The sequence below is a fragment of the Coregonus clupeaformis genome, chromosome 31 (genome assembly GCF_020615455.1).
Source record: "Coregonus clupeaformis isolate EN_2021a chromosome 31, ASM2061545v1, whole genome shotgun sequence".
NCBI classification, from domain to species: domain Eukaryota; kingdom Metazoa; phylum Chordata; class Actinopteri; order Salmoniformes; family Salmonidae; genus Coregonus; species Coregonus clupeaformis.
Genome location: NC_059222.1, coordinates 22,477,911 through 22,490,265, shown reverse-complemented (window position 1 = coordinate 22,490,265; position 12,355 = coordinate 22,477,911). Strand labels below are relative to the sequence as shown.

At 48.4% G+C, this 12,355-nt stretch overlaps 1 protein-coding gene across 1 annotated transcript in view; it reads right to left on the bottom strand.

Annotated features, from left to right (window-relative positions):
- Positions 1-12,021, bottom strand: part of LOC121547958 (TANK-binding kinase 1-binding protein 1-like) — a 45,327-nt gene extending 33,306 nt beyond the window's left edge. The window contains exons 1-4 of the mRNA XM_045209698.1: positions 11,793-12,021; positions 9,025-9,150; positions 4,838-4,942; positions 2,342-2,486 (exon numbers count right to left, since the gene is read on the bottom strand). Coding sequence (XP_045065633.1) covers positions 2,342-2,486; positions 4,838-4,942; positions 9,025-9,150; positions 11,793-12,020 — 604 coding nt within the window. The 5' untranslated portion in view covers position 12,021. The remainder of the gene's footprint in view (positions 1-2,341; positions 2,487-4,837; positions 4,943-9,024; positions 9,151-11,792) is intronic.
- Positions 12,022-12,355: the final 334 nt, after the last annotated feature.

Here is a 12,355-nt window from a genome sequence, read left to right as displayed (position 1 = left end):
GACTATGTTATGTTGAGCCAGGGTGTGTAAGTCTATGTTTAATTTCTATGTTGGGCTGAGTGACTCCCAATCAGAGGCAACGAGTGTCAGCTGGGTGTCTCTGATTGGGAGCCATATTTAACTGTTTGTCTTGCACTTTGTGTTTTGTGGTTTCTTGTCCCTTTTGGTTTGGTATCGAAGGACTTCACGTTTCGTTCTTTGTTTTGATCGTGTGATCTAGTAAATAAATATAAATATGTTCACCCGCAACGCTGCGCCTTGGTCCTCTCTGTTCGACGAGCGTGACAGAAGAAACCACCTTAACCAGACCAAGCAGCGTGTTCAGGAGCCATCGCTGGCAGATCTCCGTGGCAACCTCGACTGGATCAAGCAGCGTGACGAGGAGAGAGGATGGACGTGGGAGGAGATGATTGCGAGTCTGGCAAGAGGGAGGAGAGACCCCCAGGAAATTTTTAGGGGGGGGCTCACGACGTCGGGCCAGCAGGTGTACGGGGTTAGAGCGGTGCAAAGCGTTGGCAGAGAAGGCCGCCAGGTTAGGGGGCCACTGGGCACAGAGGAGAGGGAAAGTGTGGAGGCACGGCGAGAGGTACTGGGGTGTGTTACCAGTCCGGTCCGGCCCGTTCCTGATCCCAGCGTGGGGCCAGTGGTGTGTGTCCCCAGTACGGTCCGGCCTGTTCCTGCCATTCCCACCAAGTCAGTGGTGCGCGTCGTCAGCCCAGCCCGGCCTGTTCCTGCCATTCCCACCAAGTCAGTGGTGCGCGTCGTCAGCCCGGCCCGGCCTGTTCCTGCCATTCCCACCAAGTCAGTGGTGCGCGTCGTCAGCCCAGCCCGGCCTGTTCCTGCCATTCCCACCAAGTCAGTGGTGCGCGTCGTCAGCCCGGCCCGGCCTGTTCCTGCCATTCCCACCAAGTCAGTGGTGCGCGTCGTCAGCCCAGCCCGGCCTGTTCCTGCCATTCCCACCAAGTCAGTGGTGCGCGTCGTCAGCCCAGCCCGGCCTGTTCCTGCCATTCCCACCAAGTCAGTGGTGCGCGTCGTCAGCCCGGCCCGGCCTGTTCCTGCCATTCCCACCAAGTCAGTGGTGCGCGTCGTCAGCCCAGCCCGGCCTGTTCCTGCCATTCCCACCAAGTCAGTGGTGTGCGTCGACAGCCCAGCCCGGCCTGTCCCTGCTCCACGCACAAAGCCTACGGTGTGCGTCGACAGCCCAGCCCGGCCCGTTCCTGCTCTCCGCACCAAGTCTGTGGTGCGCGTCGCCAGCCCAGTCCGGCCCATCCAAGCTTCCCGCACCAAGCCAGTGGTGTGCGTCGTCAGTCCGGCACGGCCCGTTCCTGCTCTCCGCACCAAGTCTGTGGTGCGCGTCGCCAGCCCGGTCCGGCCCGTCCAAGCTCCCCGCACCGGGTCAGTGGTGTGCGTCGTCAGCCCGGTCCGGCTCATTCCTGCTCCCCGCACCAAGTCAGGGGTGCGCTTCGTCAGCCCGGTCCGGCCCGTTCCTCCTCCACGCATCAAGCCAGGGGTGTGCGTCGTCAGTCCAGCACAACCCGTGCCTGGGTCATGTCCGGAGCCGGATCCGCCGCCGAGGCGGAGTGCCCACCCGGTCCCTCCCCTGTTGTGGTTGTTTGGCGCGGCCGGAGTCCGCGCCTTTGGGGGGGGGTACTGTCACGCCCTGGCTCTGGGGACTATGTTATGTTGAGCCAGGGTGTGTAAGTCTATGTTTAATTTCTATGTTGGGCTGAGTGACTCCCAATCAGAGGCAACGAGTGTCAGCTGGGTGTCTCTGATTGGGAGCCATATTTAACTGTTTGTCTTGCACTTTGTGTTTTGTGGTTTCTTGTTCCTTTTGGTTTGGTATCGAAGGACTTCACGTTTCGTTCTTTGTTTTGATCGTGTGATCTAGTAAATAAATATAAATATGTTCACCCGCAACGCTGCGCCTTGGTCCTCTCTGTTCGACGAGCGTGACAGTGTGACTGTTGTCTTTTTGTTGTCACAGCCTTATTGTATATCACGGTGGCGTATGAACGAATGGGTTATAGAGCAAACAACGCAATTATCACAACATAGGTTGCAATATGGCTTTTTTACTGGTTTGGCTTTCTCAGTGATTTTACACACACACCGCTACTGTTTTTATGAGGACATTGACTAATCCAAATCAGCTCCTGGACTAAAGTGTATCTGATCCTGTAAGTGCCAGCTGACAATAGAGAGTGTGAGAACAGTATCATCTATCCTACAAGTGCCAGTAGAAAAGAGAGAGTGAGAAGGGTATCTATCCTGCAAGCGCCAACATAGAAGAGTGTGTGAGAAGGGTATCAAGGCTTGTGCCACACCCATAGGGACTCACTGTGATTGTCTGGGCTGTGTAGCTGCAGGTATTGGATGTCCTTGCTGTGTAGCTGGGTGTTGAGCTTCTGTAGCGAGTTGTCTCTCTGTCTCAGAACAGACTCCAGATCCACGATATGCTCCACGTGCTTCTCCACTAGACTGGTCTAGGATCAGATACAGAAACACAAACACATGGCATTGACAACAATATTCTGAGAAGTTGGGTAAAGCACATACAGATCTGGAATCAGACTAGTGGAAAGGTGGGTATAAGACCAAAGGCTTGTTAGTGTCCAGGTTAGGGTTTGATATATAGCATACATAATGGCAGGTTCAGGGCTTGGCAGGTGGTCTCCACAACCAACCTCTTTCGGACACTTGATCTAAAATAATTTGGAACACATGCAAAATACTGAGACTGCATAGTGTTGCTTTTCAGTTTCAGATTTTCTTGGATTAGTTTTTTGGGAAGTCATCTTGAAAGTAATCTTGGGCATCTCTGCTTCATTGGGCTTCAAGTTGACTTATAACCAGGTAGAACACAGGTGGGGGTAGAACCATGGCCACAATCATAAGAGACCCCCTACTGATATAGGGGTTCTGAACAGCTGCTTAAGGTTAAGTAAGGCTCCAGACAGTCGTCATTGTAGCTTAGTGCTCAATAAATAATACGTTCCTAGAAAGTTTTAATATGAATATTTAAGATCATGTTATGGATGTTAAAAAAGCATTTGGGGATCATTTGGGGACATATTGTAGATGGATGGATGGAGGGAGGGATGGAGGGAGCAAGGGATGCAGGGATGGAGTAGTGGATGGATGGGAGTGTGGAGAGATGCAGGGATGGAGTAGTTGATGGATGGGGGGGTGGAGGGATGCAAGGATGGAGTAGTGGATGGATGGGAGTAGTGGATGGATGGGAGGGTGGAGGGATGCAGGGATGGAGTAGTGGATGGATTGGGGGCTGGAGGGATGCAGGGATGGAGTAGTGGATGGATGGGAGGGTGGAGGGATGCAAGGATGGAGTAGTGGATGGATGGGAGGGTGGAGGGATGCAGGGATGGAGTAGTGGATGGATGGGAGGGTGGAGGGATGCAGGGATGGGGTAGTGGATGGATGGGAGGGTGGAGGGATGCAGGGATGGAGTAGTGGATGGATGGGGGGGTGGAGGGATGCAAGGATGTAAGGATGGAGTAGTGGATGGATGGGAGGGTGGAGGGATGCAAGGATGGAGTAGTGGATGGATGGGAGGGTGGAGGGATGCAGGGATGGAGTAGTGGATGGATGGGAGGGTGGAGGGATGCAGGGATGGAGTAGTGGATGGATGGGGGGAGTGGAGGGATGCAGGGATGGAGTAGTGGATGGATGGGGGGGTGGAGGGATGCAAGGATGGAGTAGTGGATGGATGGGAGGGTGGAGGGATGCAGGGATGGAGTAGTGGATGGATGGGAGGGTGGAGGGATGCAAGGATGGAGTAGTGGATGGATGGGAGGGTGGAGGGATGCAGGGATGGAGTAGTGGATGGATGGGGGGGTGGAGGGATGCAAGGATGGAGTAGTGGATGGATGGGAGGGTGGAGGGATGCAACGATGGAGTAGTGGATGGATGGGAGGGTGGAGGGAGGGATGCAGGGATGGAGTAGTGGATGGATGGGAGGGTGGAGGGAGGGATGCAGGGATGGAGTAGTGGATGGATGGGGGGGTGGAGGGATGCAAGGATGGAGTAGTGGATGGATGGGAGGGTGGAGGGATGCAGGGATGGAGTAGTGGATGGATGGGGGTGGAGGGATGCAGGGATGGAGTAGTGGATGGATGGGAGGGTGGAGGGATGCAAGGATGGAGTAGTGGATGGATGGGAGGGTGGAGGGATGCAGGGATGGAGTAGTGGATGGATGGGAGGGTGGAGGGATGCAGGGATGGAGTAGTGGATGGATGGGGGATGGAGGGATGCAGGGATGGAGTAGTGGATGGATGGGAGGGTGGAGGGATGCAAGGATGGAGTAGTGGATGGATGGGAGGGTGGAGGGATGCAGGGATGGAGTAGTGGATGGATGGGAGGGTGGAGGGATGCAAGGATGTAGTGGATGGATGGGAGGGTGGAGGGATGCAGGGATGGAGTAGTGGATGGATGGGAGGGTGGATGGATGCAAGGATGGAGTAGTGGATGGATGGGAGGGTGGAGGGATGCAGGGATGGAGTAGTGGATGGATGGGGGGATGGAGGGATGCAGGGATGGAGTAGTGGATGGATGGGAGGGTGGAGGGATGCAGGGATGGGGTAGTGGATGGATGGGAGGGTGGAGGGATGCAGGGATGGAGTAGTGGATGGATGGGGGGGTGGAGGGATGCAGGGATGGAGTAGTGGATGGATGGGAGGGTGGAGGGATGCAGGGATGGGGTAGTGGATGGATGGGAGGGTGGAGGGATGCAGGGATGGGGGATGCGGGATGGAAAATGGATGGGTGGAGGGATTAAGGGTGGAGGGATGCAGGGATGGAGCTATTCGATGTCTCTGACCATTTTGTCCAGGTCTCTCTGGAGGTTGTTCTTCTCCATGTGGATCTTCTCATAGGCCTGGATCACATCCTCCAGCTGCTCCTCACGCTCTTTCCTCTTCTGGAGCTGAGAGAGGGAGGGAAAGAGAGAGTGAGAAAGAGAGAGAGAGAGGGAAAGAGATAGAGAGAAAGATAGAGAGGGAAAGAGAAAGACAGAAAGAAAGAGAGAGACAAGGAATTAAATGATCGAAGAGCCAGTCCCAATTTCCTGTTTTGATTAATTTCACTGTTGAAACTTATTTTTTAGAAGCAAAACAAATAAACTTGTTCTATTGGAGTTAGTTTCTTTTCTAATGCTTCTCTCAGTCTGAAGCCTGAAGAAATACTCCATAATGATCCTTATGCAGGACACAAAAATAACTTCAGACAGTGCCTATGTGTCTCCCAGACAGTCTAGACAGCCATTACATGTATTTCCATTCCAGCAATTACTTTTAACATTGAGACAAGAAAGTTTGCAACAATAGTATCTTGATGACTTTTACACCCACAGATCAAGGCCGTATTCATAAAGCATCTCAGAGTAGAATCAGGCCCCGCTGACCATATAATCATATTAATTATTATCTAAAAGGCCAACCTGTTCCCATATCAGCACCCCTACTCTGAGACTCTTTATGAACATGGGTCCTGTCTGATGTCAAAGTCATAGACACTCAATACTGTTAATGATATCCAGTGACTGAAGTGGGAGACATGGTGGACAAATGGATAGATGACTGAGGAAGAAGACAAATGAATAAGATGAAGGTGGAAACTAAGGAGGGTTTGGGGGTCACTGGAGGAAACGCTGACAAAGAGAGGGGAACTGAAAGAATCTGATAAAAAAACAGAGAGAAAGAAAATCAGAGAGAGAGAGGGAGAGAAAAAGAGACAGAAAAAAGAGACAAAGAGAGCGAGAGCGAGAGCGAGAGCGAGAGCGAGAGCGAGAGAGAGAGAGAGAGAGAGAGAGAGAGAGAGAGAGAGAGAGAGAGAAAGGGGCAGAGAGAGAGAGAGAGCGAAAGAGCGCGCGCGAGAGAGAGAGAGAGAGAGAGAGAGAGAGAGAGAGATAGAGGGGGGGGGGAGAGGTCCAGAGAGAAAGAGGGAGAGAGAGAAAGACAAAGACAAAGTCACAAAAAAAGAGAGAGGGAAAGAGAGAAAGCGACTTAGGACAAAGAGAGATATGACAATACAAGATGCTTGAGCAGAGGAGTATCCAGCAGAAGCGTGTCTATGGTAACACATTGAATCCAAGGTGAGCCAGGCAGTCAACATCGTGACTAAGAGGAGTGGAGACAGATTACACTTGAAGCAGACTCGCTCGCTACCCTCCTAGCTGTGTGGATAGCAACCGTGGTGCAACCTAGGTGGAAGCCACTGTTTCAGGTTGGCAGGGGAAGCAAAGATTGCCTTGACAGTGTATGGAGCTTGCTCCTCCACACCGCTCCCCCTCTCCGCACCCTTACTCTCCTCTGCTCTCCTGCCTCTCCTTCCTCTCTCTCAGCAATAGACAAAGTGATTAACAGTACAGTGCATTCGGAAAGTATACAGACCCCCTTATTCTAAAATGGATTAAATAAATACAAATCCTCATCAATCTACACACAATACCCCATAAAGATAAAGCAAAAACAGGTTTTTAGAAATGTTTGCAAATGTATTAAAAATAAAAAACAGAAATATCTTATTTACATAAGTATTCAGACCCTGTGCTATGAGACTCGAAATTGAGCTCAGGTGCATCCTGTTTCCAGCTATCATCCTTGAGATGTTTCTACAACTTGATTGGAATCCACCTGTTGTGTCGAGGCACAGATCTGGGGAAGGGTACCAAAACATTTCTGCAGCATTGAAGGTCCCCAAGAACACAGTGGCCTCCATCATTCTTAAATGGAAGAAATTTGGAACCACCAAGACTCTTCCTAGAGCTGGCCGCCCGGCCAAACTGAGCAATCGAGGGAGAAGGGCCTTGGTCAGGGAGGTGACCAAGAACCCGATGGTCACTCTGACAGAGCTCCAGAGTTCCTCTGTGGAGATGGGAGAACCTTCCAGAATGACAATCATCTCTGCAGCACTCTACCAATCAGACCTTTATGGAAGAGTGGCCAGACGGAAGCCACTCCTCAGTAAAAGGCACATGACAGCCCGCTTGGAGTTTGCCAAAAGGCACCTAAAGGACTCTCAGACCATGAGAAACAAGATTTTCTGGTCTAATGAAACCAAGATTGAACTCTTTGGCCTGAATGCCAAGCATCACGTCTGGAGGAAACCTGGCACCATTCCTACAGTGAAGCATGGTGGTGGCAGCATCATGCTGTGGGGATGTTTTTCAGCAGCAGGGCCTGGGAGACTAGTCAGGATCGAGGGAAAGATGAACGGAGCAAAGTACAGAGAGATCCTTGATGAAAACCTGCTCCAGAGTGCTCAGGACCTCAGACCGGGGCGAAGGTTACCCTTCCAACAGGACAACGACCCTAAGCACACAGCCAAGACGACGCAGGAGTGGCTTCAGGACAAGTCTCTGAATGTCCTTGAGTAGCCCAGCCAGAGCCTGGACTTCAACCCGATGGAACGTCTCTGGAGAGACCTGAAAATAGCTGTGCAGTGACGCTCGCCATCCAACCTGACAGAGCTTGAGAGGATCTGCAGAGAAGAATGGGAGAAACTCCCCAAATACAGGTGTGCCAAGCTTGTAGTGTCATACACAAGAATAATCAAGGCTGTAACCGCTGCCAAAGGTGCTTCAACAAAGTACTGAGTAAAGTGTCTGAATACTTATGTAAATGTCATATTTCCGTTTTTAATTTGTAATAAATGTGCAAAAATTTCAAAATACCTGTTTTTGCTTTGTCATTATGGGGTATTGTGTGTAGATTGATGAGGGTAAAATACAATTTCATCCATTTTAGAATAAGGCTGTAACGTAACGAAATGTGGAAAAAATCAAGGAGTCTGAATACTTTCCAAATGCACTGTATAAGTTGTTCAGGGAAGAATAGAGTAGTTAATACGTTTTATAGCTAGTGGAAACACCGCTATAGCAATGTTTACACTGTGTACTCGTTCACAAACTACTGCCTGCACGCACGCACTTATAGTGGGGAAAAAAAGTATTTAGTCAGCCACCAATTGTGCAAGTTCTCCCACTTAAAAAGATGAGAGAGGCCTGTAATTTTCATCATAGGTACAAGTCAACTATGACAGACAAAATGAGAAAAAAAATCCAGAAAATCACATTGTAGGATTTTTTATGAATTTATTTGCAAATTATGGTGGAAAATAAGTATTTGGTCAATAACAAAAGTTTCTCAATACTTTGTTATATACCCTTTGTTGGCAATGACACAGGTCAAACGTTTTCTGTAAGTCTTCACAAGGTTTTCACACACTGTTGCTGGTATTTTGGCCCATTCCTCCATGCAGATCTCCTCTAGGGTGAGATCTTGCGTGGAGCCCCAGATCGAGGGAGATTATCAGTGGTCTTGTATGTCTTCCATTTGCTAATAATTGCTCCCACAGTTGATTTCTTCAAACCAAGCTGCTTACCTATTGCAGATTTAGTCTTCCCAGCCTGGTGCAGGTCTACAATTTTGTTTCTGGTGTCCTTTGACAGCTCTTTGGTCTTGGCCATAGTGGAGTTTGGAGTGTGACTGTTTGAGGTTGTGGACAGGTGTCTTTTATACTGATAACAAGTTCAAACAGGTGCCATTAATACAGGTAACGAGTGGAGGACAGAGGAGCCTCTTAAAGAAGAAGTTACAGGTCTGTGAGAGACAGAAATCTTGCTTGTTTGTAGGTGACCAAATACTTATTTTCCACCATAATTTGCAAATAAATTCATTAAAAATCCTACAATGTGATTTTCTGGAAAAATTATTCTCAATTTGTCTGTCATAGTTGACGTGTACCTATGATGAAAATTACAGGCCTCTCTCATCTTTTTAAGTGGGAGAACTTGCACAATTGGTGGCTGACAATCTTTTTTTCCCCACTGTATTCTGAAAACCAAAAACATCTACCTAAAAAGGGAGTCTACAGTACCTGCTAATAGTGGTACGTTTTCACAGTTCTCAAAATCATCCTGTGATTTTACTTGCCACGGGAAGGAAATTATAAATACTGCATTGTAGGTGGGATTAAATTAAGCCCCAGGTGTTTTCTCAGTCTCACCTCGTGGGTGAGGGCGTTGACTCTCTGCTGCAGGTTGCTCTTCTCTGACTTTAGTAGAGCTGTCTCCTTGGACTCAAAGCTGCAGTAGGAGTTCCTGTCCTCCCCAAACTCACTGATCATAGGGAACTGGAGAGGGAGAGAGGAGCATGACATTATCTATAATTCGTACGATACAAGTCTTGTCTTTTTCCCCACACATTCTCCATACATAAGTGTAAAATAATCTTTCAATCTTGTTAGACATTACTCTCATAACTCCTATATTGTTCGAGAAATACAGAGAAAATCAGAGCACAGAGCAACAGCATAGAGTGAGTTGAGCATCTGTTTAGTTGGGGAAACTCATGATCCAAACACACCAAGACAGTTGTGAAGAGGGCACGACAATGCCTATTCCCCCTCAGAAGACTGAAAAGATTTGGCATGGGTCCACAGATCCTCAAAAAGTTATACAGCTACACCATGAGAGCATCTTGACTGGTTGCATCACCGCCTGGTATGGCAACTGCTCGGCCTCCGACTGCAAGGCGCTACAGAGGGTAGTGCGTATGGCCCAGTACATCACTGGGGCCAAGCTTCCTGCCATCCAGGACCTCTATACCAGGCGGTGTCAGAGGAAACCTTAAATATTGCCAAAGACTCCAGCCATCCTAGTCATAGACTGTTCTCTCTGCTACCGCACGGCAAGCGGTACCGGAGTGCCAAGTCTAGGTCCAAAAGGTTTCTTAACAGCTTCTACCCCCAAGCCATAAGACTCCTGAACATCTAATCAAATGGCTACCCGGACTATTTGCATTTTTAAAAATATATTATTATTTAAGCTGCTGCTACTCACTGTTTATTATATATGCATAGTCACTTTACCCCTACCTACATTTACATATTACTTCAATTACCTCGACTAACCGGTACCCCCACACATTGACTCGGTACCGGTAGCCCCTGTATATAGCCTCGTTATTGTTATTTTATTGTTACTTTTTTATTTTTTTACTTTAGTTTATTAGGTAAATATTTTCTTAACACTTATTTTTCTTAACACTGCATTGTTGGTTAAGGGCTTGTAAGTAAGCATTTCATGGTAAGGCCTACACCTACTGTATTCGGCGCATGTGACAAATACAATTTGATTTGATTTGATCTCACACAAAGAAGGGACAATACATGTTATATCATATAACCAGAAATCACATGATGGTTCCATCTTAATGCACATCTCTCTTTTGGAGTACCTAAATTTGACTGACTTAAATTATCCAATGATATTGATGTGAAGACCAAACAGACATTTTCCATTTAGAGAAACACCCCTTTCTACTTAGACTGAATTAGCAGAGCGTGTTGGAGCTCTGGAAGTAACACTTCTGGGCCACTCAGTCCTCACACTGAGACACCAGCCACTCTAAACTCTCTACTCGTCAGCCACCTTAGTTTTAGCCAGCCTTAAAGTTGGACAACATTTTCCAACATTTTCATATCTGCAACTCAGATTCAGACCAACTAAATCCTAACATTTGTGCAATTTTGGAAAGACCAATCGCATTATCTTGCATGCGGGCTGGCCAGCTATTCAATTTCTTCTGTCACAAGAGACTAATTCAGTACTAACCAAATCAATACATTTTTTTTGGGTGATTCAAACTGAACAAACTGTTCCTTTAATAAATAATTTATAACCATTCAACCGCACTGCAACCTTGTGGCAAAGCCTTGAGTGCCAGCTGCTCTATAATGGACAGGTGTGTTAGTGAGTGACTGAGCGTACACACATCTGGGGAGGCAGGACAGACAAAACAAGCAATCTTGAGGTCTCTCTCTCTCTTTCAGCCATTACATTTGAGTCATTTAGCAGATGCTCTTATCCAGAGCTACTTACAGTTAGTGAGTGCATACATTTTCATACTGGCCCCCCGTGGGAAACGAACCCACAACCCTGGCGTTGCAAGCACCATGCTCTACCAACTGAGCTACAGGGGACCATCTCACATCTCCCTCTCTCTTCCCTCTATCCCTCCACCCCTCTCTCTCTCCATCCACTGTTCTCTCTCTCTCCTCTCTTTCACCCCATCTGCAGCGTTCTCCCCCACATTACAGTCCCCATGCCAGGAGGGACAGCTCAGAGAGTTAATCAATCAAATTTTAAATCAAATGTTATTTATAAAGCCTTTTTTTACATCAGCAGATGTCACAAAGTGCTATACAGAAACCCAGCCTAAAACCCCAAACAGCAAGCAATGCAGATGTAGAAGCACGGTGGCTAGGAAAAATTCCCTAGAAAGGCAGAAACCTAGGAAGAAACCTAGAGAGGAACCAGGCTCTGAGGGGTGGCCAGTCCCCTTCTGGCTGTGCCGGGTGGAGATTATAACAGTACATGGCCATTAAGGCCAGATTTTTCTCCAAGATGTTCAAACGTTCATGGATCTGCTGCACCCGCTGTGTTCCTCCACACCACTACTCTGCTACTCCAAGCACCTAGAGAGCATGGGTGACACATCGCTGACTCAGCACAATGCCACCACTGATGGGATACAGAGACCCTCGTCCCTCACACACAACATGCAACAGCGGTAGTCGTCAATATAGGGAATATGGAAGCTAGATTAGCCAGTAAGTGAGACTTATTCCACTCCTCTAACTCCTATTCCAGGAGTTTTTCCTGCCCAGAAAAATCTCAGAGCTCTCTCTAAATAGAGTTTAGAGTATTTCCTGGTCAAGTCACATGGTCAGGATCAGGAAAAGCTCATATGCCAATCGCTTCTTTGGCCTACCTTGATCTCGTAGATCTTGAGCTTCCTCTTGATACCGCTGTTCTCTCTCTCCAGGCCCGCCAGCCGTGTCTTGATGTCCTGGTAGGCGGTAATGAGGGTGAAGTGGGAGACGGAGTACAAATCATCAGGGAGGGACGAGGAGGACCAGCCCACGTCGCCACAGCTGTCCTCATTCAAGCCCTCGCCACCTCCCAGCAGCCTCAGCTCACCACCGAATAGAGACTCCATCGCTCAGAGCCTCAACCTGCCAGGATAGAATGAGAGAGAGAGAGAGAGAGAGAGAGATGATTAGTCTGAAGATACAGTATGTAGATACAGTATGTGTGGTGTGGGGCCAAGAGTTTTTTTCCTGACCATATTTCCTGAAAAGGAACAACTCTGGACCCTAGTTATAGTCTGTGAAAGGGTTAACGTGTCTCAGTCTTAAGGGCAATCGTGCAGCAGGAGGCAAAGTTAAAGGCGCAAAATCTGGTGTAGGTTTATTCAATAACAGGTGCTACAAAATGAAGGAGGGTAAAATATTTACAAAACCCCTCACAAAAGTACAAAAACACAACAACAAA